Here is a 15,284-nt window from a genome sequence, read left to right as displayed (position 1 = left end):
CAGACATGTTTCATGAGCTTTCCAATTTAAAGGGATGTGTTAACAGTCCAAAAAATGTGTTGTGCATATTGAATCAAATTGATATTTATTGGAATTCATTGTTGTTTTTGCCACAACTTCACCCAGTGTAACAAAACAGGCACAATTTTGTGCTTGTATTTTGACACAAATTGCAAAAGTACCATACAATACCATGTGTTAATATGAACTTTCAGTTGTGTTTATTTTGGATCACCTGCAGTTGTGGTTGCGTTTGTAAATGATACCTATGGTCTACAGGGCAGAGTAATACATTGCACCTTGTCAAGACTGTTATATATCAGTTAAACATAGTGCATGTACTTGGTTTCGTGTTTATCGTGGAAAGGAATCCACACCCCACAAAATAGGTCTTTAATATGTGTACAAATTTGACAGAAAGCATAACGTGCCAGAGCTCAGTCCTCTTGTAAACATTTCTACAGGCATGACTGGAGCATCCTGAAGCCTCCAAGTGTCCGGTATATAGAGACACAAAACTTAAAACCCCTACAGCTGAATATAATGGAGAGAGAGCTGGTATCCAAAATTGGTGTAGATTTATACATGGAACATAGTAGTGCTTAATTGCTTTTGAATATGAGAGAACAATTTGTAATATGTCTTTTTTTGCAGAATTTGATGGAAAAATTTTTGAAGAAAGAATTGGATTACACCCAGCTTGAAGAGAAACAGAGTGAAGAGTCCACTGCAAGGAAAAACCTGCAAGTCCTTCTTAATCAGAAAGAAGTGGAGTTCCAACAGGTGCAAGCTTGGCATTCTGCAAGTGAGATGTCGCTGCAAACAGTAAAGGCTGAGGTGGCTGAGAAGGGCGAGGCAAATCAGAAACTTAAAGCAGAACTCTCAGAAGTTGAGACCAAATATCAGCATCTCAAGGCCGAATTCAAACAGCTTCAGCAGCAACGGGAAGAGAAGGAGCAGCTTAGTTTGCAACAGCAAAGTGAGATCAATCAGGTGACAGACCTTAACTGTGTATTCTGAATTAATAGAAAAAATAGAGAATGTTATATGGGTGTGTTCTGTTGTGCTTTCATATCTTTACATGAATAGAAACCTTATGTAAGGGCTTGCATTGACATGGGTGGCAGTACCTTGGTTTAAAGGCTGGTTGCCCTCGATGTGTTGCAACACATTGTGACACTGTCTTGAGTAGAAACCGGAATGACGTTTACATGCGACTCCCCATCACTTAGAACCTGTGAACTTGTCCTGTTAAGGATAAGGTTATCATGTAATTTAAAAAAAATCAGGGATACTTTTTTATAAATGCTAATTGCTGTATTGCAGAGGACAGGAGGGCATCACATGAGATTTGAAAAAAAGGAGGTTTTGTTGCTGCATTTCCAGGCAACCATCCCATAAGTGTTTGGCAGTCAATAGAGCTGATTTTATATGCTTTTAAATAGATGAATAAACACAGCACTAAAATTGACCAAAAGCACACCATGTGTTATTAACATTATGGTACATAAAGATATTTTGCAGTGGGAGCTGTGAAGTTTTGGAATGCCTACCCTGAAGCAGCTGTAATGGCAGATACTGTATATTATACAGTTTCAAGAACGAGTTGAATTTTTTTGAACATTTGTATGTATATATATTGCATCAATCAATGCAGCCCTGTTGTCTAGAAATGCTCCTCATTTGTCCATGTAAACTGTTACCAGGTCTGCTTTTGAGAGTAGAACTTGCAATTAGTCTGAGACGCCTTTATCTGCACCACAAGAATTTTATAACACTAGATACTGAAACTGACCTGGACGTAGAATCACAGCCCACTGGGTGTGTTAATGATGCATTTAAGAAATATATCCAGTGTTAATATGAATACCCTGCTGTATGGGTGATTAAGCAGAGGAAAATACCTTGCAACTGACCTGAGCCCTGTGTATTTAGCTTCACAGCAAGTTACTGGAGACAGAGCGCCAACTAGGGGAAGCTCATGGGAGGCTGAAGGAGCAGAGGCAGCTGTCTGCTGAGAAACTGATGGACAAGGAACAGCAGGTGGCTGATCTACAGCTGAAACTCTCCCGTGCTGAGGAGCAGGTAGGGATGTCCACTCCAGCTTTTATTTCTAGCAGCTTTCCTGTCACTGGAAACTGCTGCTTCTCGCCTTGTGAAAGACATTGAACAGTGATTTAACCTGGTATATTTATATACATTGTAATCTCTTTTTTTTCTTTTTCTCCAAAAGTCACACTTGCAACATAAAGTACTACATGGCACTGTTTTTGAATGTTTCCCTAGCTGAGGCTCCCAATTCAGGGTGTCAATGTTTCCTGTTAGAAGAGTTTAAAGCTGGCACTTTCTTCTCTGGTAGTTTGGGGAACCTTTAAATTAACTTTCATATATTGCAAAATCAATTGTAATCTTTTTTTTTGTATTAGCCCATTTGTTTTACATTTTTTTTCAAAGCTATGGTTGCTATGGCCAGTTTCCCTTAGCACCTGAGAAAGGTGGATTTCTATTCAGTAAAGTACAGGGTATAGTTTCTTGTCACATTGCCTACTGAGCGCAATTATTTTTTTTTGCTTGTATTATACATTATATATAGTGATGTCTCCCAGAGTACTATGTGTCCGGTAGCATTTGTTTTAGAGGCCCGGGTGAGCACTTCTATAGTGTCCCATAGTAACCAAAAAGCAGGTTGATTTTTGACACTGCATTTGTATTGTTTTCTTACAAATTTTCTGCAATAAAAAGCTGTAGTCAAAACTTAGAAAAAACTATAAAACATTTGTGAAAAATATCATTGTCTAAAACTCTGTTGCAGATAAGCACTGATATCGGTGGTATTTTTAATAAGTATGGATTTTAATATGAAGTTTAAGTATCCTCTGTTTGTAGCAACCTCATCTCATATCTATTTAATTATAACTGCAGCTCAAAGAAAAGACTTCAGCTTCGACTGACTTGCAGCATCAACTGGAAAAGATAAGGCAACAGCATCAGGAACAGACCAACCTCCAGCAGAATACCACATCCAAACTGAGAGAGGCCCAGGTAAGAATGTACTTAGTGGCTAAATGCAGTAACCTGGGCAAAGTGTTATAATACTTGAAGCTTTACAGATTTTTAAGTTATTTTATAATCCCATGAAAAACCCTCTGTATAAACAAACTTCTCCCTCCTCTCTAGATGCAGCTTTTGTTAGGCTCATCGATAATGAGCAGCTTATTATATAGAGGGCTTCTCAATGGACCGGATATTTGTTTTGCTCTTGCTTAGGAACCTGAAGTAGAATGTTTCCTTACTTTTCAGGTTCAACATTTCTCCTGTTTAATCCATGAGATAATAATAAATGTACTCTTCTTACTTACTAGACTTACTAGCTTTTTTTTTGTCTTGTTTATATATCGCCTTCCTTCTTTGTGCACAAATTCCAATTTACTGCTTTCTAATACACTAAATAGTACACATTATTTATCCGTTTTTGAATCTGAAAGCAAATGATTATATTTTGTTCCTTGTGGTACCTGTGTACTGATTTTTGTGTTCCCAGAATGACCTAGAACAAGTCTTACGGCAGATTGGGGACAAAGACCAAAAGATCCAGAACCTTGAAGCACTATTGGAGAAAAGCAAAAAGAACATTTCTCTTCTTGAAAAAGAAAGAGAAGATTTATATGCCAAAATTCAAGCAGGGGAAGGGGAAACTGCAGTTCTGAACCAGCTTCAAGAGAAAAACCATGCTTTGCAGGAACAGGTAACTGTTATAAAAATTGTGTTCTTGTTACTGCAGAATTATAGAAATTAGGTCAGCAATAAATGCAAGGTACACGATGTAATGGATCTTTATTTCAGTTAATCCTGGAGACCAGTGTAAAGACAGACATAGGGGATCAGCAAAGGGTAATTCAAACAGCACTCAAGTTTATATGCAATTAGATTACACATTTATTTTTTTATCCTGCAAATAGTGTTTATCAAACACTCCAGATATACCTACCAGTCACTGGGGAGTTATAACCAGAACTCTGACTTATGGCTATATATAATTCTTGTCTACAGAGAAAGATGGTCCCTAGGGAGGACATTTCAGCAGACAATTATTTGAACACAGTAGTGCTACCTGAAAAGAAAAAATCTGATCTGCTGGTGCAATGAATGTTGTTAGATCATTAGCATATAGTTTACTCTGAAGATATTGCAGGTTCTTTCTCTTCATATTTGGAACTAAAGGTGGCCATAGATGCAAAGATCCGCTCGTTTGGCGATGTTGCCAAACGAGCGGATCTTTCCCAGATATGCCATTAACAGGCATGGCTATATCGGGGACGATCAGATTACGATGTGCCATGAGCTCCGGCGGGATCGGTCGGGTCAAAATCAAACCTGACCGATCGACCAAACGACCGATCTCCGCCGGGCGAAAGATGTCGGCACACGCCACACACGATCCGAAAATCGTACGAATCTGTGTGTCTATGGCCACCTTTACATGTATTGTTGTTTCTGTTGCTAACTTTGAAATTCTCTCAAGTGCAATGCAAATATAACTTTGCAGTTGATATTAAGTGTTTTCAGCTGTATGGTCCTTTGGCTAATGACATCACCAATCCTCTCCTGTTCAGTGTGCACTGTTAGATAAGGCATCCACCTCTCAGTCTGCACACAACATAAATTTTGGTCCAAAATGGCTGCTGTGAGATATGCCTTGAATGGAGGCACATGCTTAAATTCCATATTCTTCTTTGTCTCTTATCAGTTAACCCAGCTTAATGAGAAGTTAAAAAATCAATCAGAAAGTCACAAACAAGCCCAGGAAAACTTGCATGAGCAGGTTCAGGAGCAGAAGTCCCAACTTAGAGCCTCCCAAGATCATGTCCTGGCACTTGAGGCAACGCTGAATGAAGTCACCAGTCAGCTGAATGAGAGCAAAGAGAAAATGGTCCAGCTAGATTTACAGGTAAATAATTGTTTAATACAGGCTGGGTGACACACACCACACTTTTCTTACTGTCAACTGTTCTTAATTGCTTGTTACGATTCCTGTTTTTAAAACTTAGAAAAAAATTTGTGCAATTGATCAGCACTCCAATTTCAGTGTCTGCTCTTATTTCAGCCTATAATTTATGAAGCCAGATTTCAATTGTGTGACATTCCCACAAGTCTGTATATAGGGTTGCCACCTTTTAAAAAAATCTCTACCGGCTGTTGGAGGGGGCGGGTATAAAAGGGCGGGCTCTGGCTGCAAAGGGGCGGGTCGTGACAATTAAGGGGGTGGATCCATGGCACGTGATTGGCTGGGCCAGTCATGACGTCAAAGGGGACGGGGCCACAGCGCGCATTTGGACTCAAGCCAGCAGCAAAAAGGTGGGCTGGGTGCAGGCCACGGGCATTTGTTTGATGTATTACAAATTTACTGGCAATAAATTTGTGCCTTTGCTGGTGTTTTACCGGCTAGGCCGGTAAAATACCGGCCAGGTGGCAACACTATCTGTATATGAACATATGTACATTATAATATGAATACCCTTAACGGTGGTGACACTGTGGGTGACTAATCTCCTCGAAATGCCTTCCCATCTGCAAGAATGTGAATCGTCCGTGGGATAGCAGAAGCGTCGCTTTGGTTTTCTGACGGAAAGAGATTAGTCGCCCGCAGTAGCAAAGATTTATCGTAGGTGACTAAATCTCCCAGTGTTCCACCACCCTAAAGCTTGCCATATGTGCTAGTTATGGTAGTTGTAGCTCTTTGTGGCTCCTTGTATCACACTTTACTTCATGCAAAGTCCAGTAATTGGTTGTCCCTGGAATCTGGAGCATGAAAGACTAATTATAGATATTTATAGTTCTTTCTCTGTCATCATAGGGGGACACAGGGACCGTGGGATTAAGCTCCACCCTCAAGTAGGCAGGACACTTATAACTAATTTGTGGGCGTGCCTATCTGTCTTAACACCACACTCACAAGTCGTGACTGATAACTAATTCTTCTTACAAGCAGGACTTGTCTATGGCCTAGTAGCATATCCCACCGGGGTTATTTTCTAGCTATAACGGCTACCCAGACGTTCCTGTGAAGTTTAATCAAGGGCAGATGGTCTGGCCGGTTGTGCACAAGGTGAGTAACTGCTATTAAGCATAACAGCTCACCTCGCTCCCTTGGTTGGCAGCTCTCCCCCTCTCCCCGGGTCCTTACTAATGCTCACTGCCTGTTCCTCCGCCTTGGGCTTCCTCTCTGTGCTATAGCGACATGCACTTCCTTACAAAGCTAACGCTTCTCTCCCCCGACTCTTCTAAACACAAGCGAAGTCCTTTGTTGCCTGAACAGCCCCCTTTTCCCTCAGCGCATCAGCACTTACACCTTAAGGGCAAGAAGCAGGAGGGGGGAGACTAAGTGCACGCCGCAGTGGAATGCAGCGCACTTCCGCCTTCCGGCAGCCATCTTGCACACCTTTTCTTCACCTTGTGGCGCAACAGCTCACAGCACCGCTCCAGCGTACAAGGAAGATAGGAGCCCTGACTAAAGCCTTCTCTGGCTGAAAGCTGCTGTGGCCACCACCCCCTTTTTGCCTGCACTACATGCCAAATTAAGCTGCCCGGTGGACAGGGGGAGCCGCTTTGCAGGTCTTGCTCAGAGGGGCAGGGAATAGCACCGGCTGCAGGTGTTACCACGAGCCCAGCAGCAGCATTAACAGAGAACTCTGCTATGGAAGGTACTTCCCAGGAACAAGGGCCCAGTACTGTTTCTGACATACCAGCTCCAATGTGGGCCATTCAACTAAGTCAGTCACTAGCTTTCCTGCAGGGACTTCCCTCCATCACTGACAATCTGGGTAGGGTGTTGGCCAAACTAGACCACAAAACAAGCGGCAAACGCAATCGGGCAGACAATGCCAAAGCTGACACCGCTCCCCACACCTATCTGGAATAGGAATCATCAGCTGAACAGGCCTCTTCTCACTTGGAGGGAGAGCTACCACCATCTGACATCTCTTCAGGTGAAGAGGAGGAAAATTTAGAGGACCGCAGAGACCATGATACTCAACATTACGTGGAGGGTATTATTAATGGTGTTCTAGGAGTGTTTAATATCCCTCAAACACCTAAGTGGCAGGAGTGTGGCTCAAGTGGCCTGTACACACGAAGAAACAATTCACCACAGCGCTCACACTTTGAGCCAAAACAAATTACAAAAATCGCACACCCTGGAAGTCCAACCTTCCCAATAACAAACCCACTACAGACAAGTCTACGTCGGCCTGACGGGCCACCCCCTCCGGAGTCAGGGAGGGGGGGGCAGGTTGCTTCAATTCCGGGAGGTGTGGAACAGCCATTGTTCAGATGCGTTGGTAAAAGAGATCATATTCGAGGGATACCACCTAGATTTTTCAACCAAGCCCCCCAAAAGATTCATCATGTCCAGAGTACCCTCAGACCCCAACATTGCAAGTGCCTTCTAAGAGTGCATCACCATTCACGAACCGCCACTACCAGTTTGTAGCTCTACAATTTGGACTCTCGTAAACCCCCATAGTGTTCACAAAACGAACGGCAGTTTCAGCGGCAGCCTTACGTCTGCAAGGAATTTCAGTAACACCTTATCTGGGCGATCTACTTCTGAAAGCCAGATCGGAGGAAAAGGCCAAGGAGGATCGGGAACTGGCAGTCAAGCTTCTACAGAGCTTCGGCTGGACCATAAACTGGTCAAAGTCCAATCTGCAGCCCAGTCACCAAATTACATTTCTGGGCCTCAAATTCAACACCATCACTCAAATGATGCACCTCCCCATAGACAAACAAGGCAAGATCATAAATTAGGTTTGTCTACTTCTCCGCATCCAGAGACCAACAGTACATCTTGCAATGCAAGTTTTGAGGCTGATGGTTTCGGCCATAGAAGCCATCCCGTTTGCTCAAATTCACTTACGGCCTCTGCAAGCAAACTTTCTAACCTCATGGAAAGGAGGAGATCTGACTCACAATCTCAACCTGTCCCAATCGACAAGAGTAGCCCTCCAGTGGTGGCTACGACCAACCAACCTAGCCAACTGGCAATCCTGGGCAATGCCAAATTGGAACGTGATCTCCACGGACGTCAGCCTGAAGGGCTGGGGCTCAACATGGGACAACCTCTCTGCCCAAGGGCAGTGTTCTCCAAGGGAAGCCAAACTCCCAATAAACATTGTAGCGGTAAGGCTGGCCCTAGTCGAATGGACAGAACTACTGCAAACAAAACCAGTTTGAGTGCAAAGCAACAATGCCACAGCAGTGGAATACATAAACCACCAGGGAGGTACTCGCTGCACTGATGGAAGGGCAACAAATTCTTCGTTGGGCGGAAATCAACATGTGAAACTATCTGCCATCCACATCCCGGGAGTGTTAAACACCAAAGCAGATTATCTAAGCAGAAATCACCTGGATCCGGGAGAATGGGAACTTCACCCGGACGCGTTCTCAGAACTAGTAAACCAATGGGGACAGCCACAGATCGATCTAATGGCATCCAGAGACAACGCAAAGGTCCCTCGATTCTTCACTCGTTACAGAGAAATGTTGGCGAAAGGGGTGGATGCCATGACGCAGCACTGGCAATTCAGTCCAGCTTACATATTTTCCCCCACTTCCCATGTTACCACGAGTACTCAAAAAGATCAGACAATCCATCATCACAGTAATAGTGGTGGCCCCATACTGGCCTCAGAGAACCTGGTTTTACGACCTTCAGGTAATGTCAGTAGCACAACCGATATGTCTTCATTACAGACCGGATCTGCTGTTGCAGGGACCCATCACACATCACAACCCCAGTCTGTTCGCTTTGACGGGATGGCTGTTGAAACGGCCATCTGGCGGAAGCAGGGCTTAGCAGAAATAGTTATCTCTACAATGCTAAAAGCTCGCAAAACTACATCCTCGAAATCCTGCCATCATGTTTGGCAATCCTACCGAAGTTGGTGTGAAGAATACAATCTACCATTCCTTGATCTCAACATTCCTAGAGTTCTATCATTCCTGCAGTGGGTCCTACGATTGGGACTAAAGCTCAGTTCTCTGAAGGTACAAGTGTCAGCTCTGTCGGTCCTATTTCAGTCCCGATTAGCCCCAGATGACACAGTTCGTACATTTCTACAGGGAGTGGCGCATGTGTTACATCCATATCATCATCCGATACCAGGCTGGGATTTAAATATTGTACTCGAAGCTCTACTTGATCCTCCGTTTGAACCGCTGGGATCTGTGTCAGACACGTGGCTCAACTGGAAAGTTGTGTTTCTAGTGGCAATAGCATCAACCAGAAGGGTGTCTGAACTAAGTGCCCTGTCATCTGATCCTTCTTTCCTGATATTCCACAAGGATAAGGCAGTCCTACGCACGGTCCCTTCCTTCCTTCCTTCCCAAGGTGGTGTCATCCTTCCACATCAACCAAGAGATTGTAGTTCCTTCTCTACACAACATAGATGTAATAAGAGCATTACGATGGTACCTTGAAAGTCTTTTCGAAGATCTCAATCACTGTTCAGACTACCAAGTGGTCCCCACGGGGTCAGACTGTATCAAAAGCCACCATCGCAAGTTGGATCCACGAGACCATCCGTCAGGCTTATCTATCCAAAGGAAAGACCCACCCGAAGGTGTTCGGGCTCGTTCTACGAGAGCAGAGGGCGCTTCCTGGGCGTGGCGCAACTCTGCTTCACTGGACCAGATCTGCAGAGCGGATACCTGGTTCTCTGTGCACACCTTTACAAAATTATATAGAGTTGATACGTTTTCTTCAGCTGAAGCATCACTTGGGCGCAAGGTGCTTCATTCATTTCTGAAGTAATGTTCAATTCTGCATTCATTTCCTCCTTGCTGTTCTGGAACTGCTTTGTTAAGTCCACATGGTCCCCGGGTCCCCCTATGATGACAGAGAAAACAAGATTTTTATACTCGCCGTTAAAATTATTTCTCTGTGATCAATAGGGGGACACAGGGCTTCCCGCCCTGAAGTTATTGTTGACCATTGGTCACTACGGGATAATTCCCCGATTTACCTTCTACATATATATTTTTCTGTTAGAGCACTCTTTGTGACAAAACTGATTGTATAAGGTCGGAGTTAGGCCAGATAGGCACGCCCACAAATTTAGTAGTAAGTGTCCTGCCTCCTGGAGGGTGGAGCTTAACCCCATGGTCCCTGTGTCCCCCTATTGATCACAGAGAAACAATTTTAACGGTGAGTATGAAAAATCTTGTTTTAAGGGTGATGGCACACCAAGTGATAAGTCGCCCGCGATAAATCTCCTGGTGTGCCATGGCCATAAGGCTGATGATAGACAAGCTTAGTTTAATCTCCTCTGAATGCTTCCCTAAATGCGAATAACAGATAGGGAAACATGTGGCACCACTACTTTCTGAAGTAGCCAGAAGTTTCTTTGTGATGAAACTTCAGGCAACTTTACGACGTGTGTGTGTGTTTGCCCTTCGTTGATTCGCATGTTAGCCACTGGGGAAGATAAATTTGCGGGAAGACCAATCTCCTTGTCTGTCAGCACCCTAAAAGCACACTGTTTCTTACAATAAGATTAGTTCTAAAATTATGTGTAGTACTAATCCATTTATCTCTACTTGCAGATAAAAGCAAAAACTGAACTTTTGTTAGCAGCAGAGGCAGCAAAGACAGCGCAAAGAGTAGATCTTCAGAACCACTTGGATACAGCCCAAAATGCACTACAGGATAAGCAACAGGTGCTCCATACATTAAAAACAGCTTTGCTTTTGCCAGGACCTGGAATATGTTAATTTGATACACAAAAACAGTTCTGTGGATCTATGCATATAAATAGGGGCTATTTGTTATTGCTTAGAGATGGAGCATAAGAGTTGTGGTGTTTCTTGTCAAAGTTGTTCCAGTATAATGTCGCACAATAGTTATATGAAATTTGTGTTGTATCTGAACAGGAATTAAGCAAAGTGAGCGCACAACTGGAACAAGTAACAACAAAGTTACATGATAAACAGGAGTACAGCATTCAACTGGAGGCAAGCCTTAAGGAGTACAAAGAGAAGCACCTCAATCTAGAACAAAAGTCTGAAGCTCTGGAAGGACAGCTTAAGGTTTGTAGAACTAACTATAAGGTTCTTTCTCTTTCCAGCTTATTTCACTAATGTTTGGATGCAGGGGTGTCCAGTTTAGGGTTTTCCATTTGTAAATCTATAATGGATCTTGTTAGCTAAAGGCTATCATGCGCTTCTATTAGATAGAAAGATTTGGTTTTTACCTTTCATTTAAACTAAAGTATAAACCATTAAATATGTTTTAACCTTTTAACAGAAACTTGAAACAGATCTGATCAGTGTGAAAACAAACCGGGAACAGACAGCCGAGGAACTGCAGCAGCAGAAGCAGAAGAGCACTCAGATAGAATTGAAAGCTGCAGAGCTGAGCAAGCAGTTAGAGGAGGGGAAAGGACTGTAAGTCACTTGCAGTTTGTGTAACAGTTCCAGTTATGATCAATACAAGCGTTGCATGTTCATACATACTACTCCTCAAGATTTTTCTGGGTTGAGGTTAAAGGGGTCACTGACCCCAGCAACCACAAAATATTTTTTTTGTGATTGTTACATTTGATTGCTTATGTGTCCATACAGGCCCTCTTCTATTGTTATTTAAGTTTTTCGCATGAGAGAATTAGAGAGCTGCTGAACAAAAAGCTGAATCATTCCAAAATCACAAATAATAAAAAAATCAGAATATCACTATCTACATCATACAAAACATTAATTCAAATGTAAATGAACCCTTTAGGCTCACTAGTGAAATACATTATAGTGAACTTAAAAGGAATAAAAGCAAGTATGCCGCACAGAAAGAAATATTGTTTAAATTGAATGCTGTGTGCCCTTTATTTCCACAGGGTATCAAACATGAAACTGGAACTACAGAAGAAAGTGGAGTCTCTCCAGCAGTCAAAAGAATTAATTTCAAAACATGAGCAAGAAAGGAACAATCTGAAGCAGAATACAGAAAAGTTAAAGCAAGACTTAGAGAAAATAACAGGCAAAATGCAAGATGCTGTGGCAAGCCTGGAAAAAAACAAACTGGAGAAAGAAAATTTGCAGAAAGATCTTGCAGAGACGAAGGACACATTATCAAAGAGTAGCAAATCTTTACAGGAGTCAAGGGATCAACTGGAAAAAGAAAAACAGAAAGGCAAGGAAACAATTGAGGGCATGGTGAGTTCATTAGTTTGTAGATGATTGTATTGATGCACACTCTAGGTTATTAAAGGACCCATAACTTTACCATAGTGATTACACTGCAATTGCTCAGTACCTGTCTGATCAATTGTAATATGGCTTGGCTATGGCTATGGTTTTGTTGCCATTTGTGAATCCGAATGCTGTGATGGCCAGAAAATTTCACTACAAAAAAAAAAGTGCCATGCTCTACCTATGGCAGACACTGCCATAGTGACAGGTGTACATGCAGAGGCATTTTTGGGTGTTTTGATGGTTCTGCTAAAGCATTTCAGAAGTAAAAAATTAAAACGCTGGTTTGCTCTGAAGATCTATGTATTTTTGTTTGTGCTAAAGTGGACAACTACAAGCTGATAAAAGCTGCTGTCTGGGCCATTCCAGATCAAGTCAGCATCTATTGGCCCATTTGATTGGGGGGGGCCTGCCTGACCAATATCTGGTCATAAATTGCATAGATATCTTTCAGGCAGGTTTGAAAATTCCATTAGATGAGGAATGGATTGGCAACTCATATGATGTCTGCAATCCTTAACTTTCACTTCTTATACTGGATTATGAAAATGAACTTGTTTCTTAACCAAAGCAAATATATAGCACAAGACTGGAGGTTATGATTAATGCCTCAAACTAACTTTTACCACTTCCTTTATTAGGAGAAGTCACGGGAAGAAGTGAAATTGAATCTACAAAGACAGGTGGATACAGCAGCAAAGGAGGTGAAAGAGCTCAAGTCTATGGTAGAAAATAAGCAGGAGGTAAAGTTTGGCTTGCTTTTATATCCCTTCTCATAGAGGGTAGACCAGGTTGGCCTGTCAAGTTTCAGCAGGGAGATGACTTTCTAGCTGCATAGCATGACAAAGCAGTATCTGTCTTTTTAGTTTATCTGTCTACTTTTACTATATATTGTATTAAACTGTTTATATCACTGGGATGTACATTGTTATTATTATTACAGTTTTCTGTTTGTATTGTATTTCCAGGAAAAGTTTCATATAGTGTTTGGATCACTTCCTTTATTTGCAGCATTTTGTAAAATCCTATGGTCCACCATTATATTGTTCCATTTATAGCATGTTTAGGAGATTAGTGCTAACTGCTGCTTAGTGGGACTCATTTTTTAGCACTGAACAAATATTTGCACTAATTCACAGCTACCAGTGATTGTTAATCTCACTGCAGACTGATTACATGGCTACTGCACTTGCATACATTTGCCTGTAGTTTGCATGTAGCCACTGTGACACCTAAAGGCCTCCAGATTGTCCCTTAGACGTTTTCGACAGGTGTGTTGTGCCATGAACATATACTAAACCCATCACACACATCTACCTAGCTGATGGATAAGTGACAAGGACTAACTGCAGGCCCCTTGATTGATGTGAGATGCTTCTCAGGGTAGAGTAAATGCTGAGAGCTGAGGCAGTTTTAAGTGAGCAAATGGTAGAATAAAATTGACTGCAAACAGAGTTCAAGTTAAATTTACGAATAATTCACAGATGAATTTCCAGGAATATTGATCCCTAATCACAGGAAAGAGCCACTTTACCAACAAAGAAACTGGCTTTTTGTTAATTTGCCAAATTATTTTATACGAGAGTTTTTTTGGAGTCCGATAAGACTACATATAAGCAATATATATGAACAAGTTATGTTATTATCCTTGTACAATTTAAAGAATATCAAATGGCAGAGACAACAGTAGAGTAGTAATCTATGAAATAATTTGTCTGCATGTGTGTTGGTTATCAAGGTATCTGGTTCCTTCTTTTATCCCTTGTTATTGAATACTTGTATGATATTTTTTCGAAGCGATTCTAAAGAGTTTATGAAAATGCAGGTAATAATGTTTTCATTTGTTCCTTGAAAAGGAATCCACACAGACAAAAGCAGAGTTGGAAAAAGCCCGTGGCTATGTTGCAAAGTTGCATGGTGCTATCAAAGAGAAGGAGAAAGCTGAGCAGGAGCTCCAGACAGAACTGAAAAAAATGCATGAAACTTCAGATCAGGAGAAAGTGAAACACAAATCTGAGGTTGACGCCCTGACCACTCAGTTAGCACAAAAGGTAAATGCAAAACTGCAGAACTCTTCCCTGGTATCTAGCTAGAGATCATGATGTAATGATCCCTCTGCATCCTTGTGGTACCGAACATATTAGCATTCTAAATAATGACACAATGTATACAGTTACATTTTTAGCAACTTTCCAATGTATATCAATCAGATATTTTAAATTATTGTAACATTATTTGTTAATGTTACTGTTTTCAAAACTATTGTCTTTATAACATATTGGGAAGTTCTTTATAAGTTTATTTTTTTCACACTTTGAGTGGAGTTCCCGTTTAGGGCAGAGACACACTGGCAGATTCAGGGAGATTAATCGCGCCGAGTGCCATCCCGTCAGCGATTTACATCTTTGCCGGCGGTAAGGCACTTGGCGCATTTCGTTTCCCAAAGTTTCCTCGTGAGGCAACTTCGAACAACCTCGGAAAACGAATCTCGCCAAGTGCCATTCTGCCGGCGATTTGTATTTTAGCCAGCGGGGAGGCAGTTCGGGAAGATTAGTCACCTGAAGAAGAGGAGATTTGTCGCCTGAATCTGCCTGTGTGCCCGGACCCTTAATCTTGACTTTTTTGTAAACAAACAAACAAACATTCTCTCTGTTATTGTATTTGTGCTTTATAGGCAGAGCAAGAAGGAAAATTACAGCAGCAAGTGACAGTGTTAACCAATGAACTGGAAACTGAGAAAGGAAAAGTGTCTGATCTGCAGAAAGCTCATACAACCATTCAGGAGAAAGTGAATAACCTTCAGTCCAATATATATGGGAAAGAATCAGAAGTATCTGCAATACGGCAGGATCTCAAAGTAGGATTTACCACGTATTGTTTAATCTTTTGAGTGGAATTTTGTGTAATATGACTAAAATATGGCTATTTTCATATCTATTGCTAGTGAGTATACTACTTGACCTTAAATTTTATTTCACATAAGGGAAAAAATTGTAACAATTATGTGGTCATGGACATGTTACACAGATACACTGCCCAAA

The 15,284-nt window shown here is 41.8% G+C and overlaps 1 protein-coding gene across 2 annotated transcripts in view; it reads left to right on the top strand.

The window, feature by feature from the left end:
• eea1.L (early endosome antigen 1 L homeolog) overlaps positions 1-15,284 on the top strand; it is a 44,577-nt gene that overhangs the window by 18,325 nt on the left and 10,968 nt on the right. For both annotated transcript variants that reach the window (XM_018252383.2, XM_018252384.2), the window contains 12 exons: positions 655-993; positions 1,936-2,085; positions 2,923-3,042; positions 3,542-3,745; positions 4,748-4,948; positions 10,606-10,719; positions 10,933-11,088; positions 11,306-11,445; positions 11,889-12,207; positions 12,885-12,986; positions 14,100-14,294; positions 14,918-15,100. In XM_018252383.2, the coding sequence (XP_018107872.1) occupies positions 655-993; positions 1,936-2,085; positions 2,923-3,042; positions 3,542-3,745; positions 4,748-4,948; positions 10,606-10,719; positions 10,933-11,088; positions 11,306-11,445; positions 11,889-12,207; positions 12,885-12,986; positions 14,100-14,294; positions 14,918-15,100 (2,223 nt within the window). The remainder of the gene's footprint in view (positions 1-654; positions 994-1,935; positions 2,086-2,922; positions 3,043-3,541; positions 3,746-4,747; positions 4,949-10,605; positions 10,720-10,932; positions 11,089-11,305; positions 11,446-11,888; positions 12,208-12,884; positions 12,987-14,099; positions 14,295-14,917; positions 15,101-15,284) is intronic.

This window comes from Xenopus laevis, chromosome 3L (genome assembly GCF_017654675.1).
Source record: "Xenopus laevis strain J_2021 chromosome 3L, Xenopus_laevis_v10.1, whole genome shotgun sequence".
Taxonomy (NCBI): domain Eukaryota; kingdom Metazoa; phylum Chordata; class Amphibia; order Anura; family Pipidae; genus Xenopus; species Xenopus laevis.
This window is presented reverse-complemented; position numbering and strand designations above follow the sequence as displayed.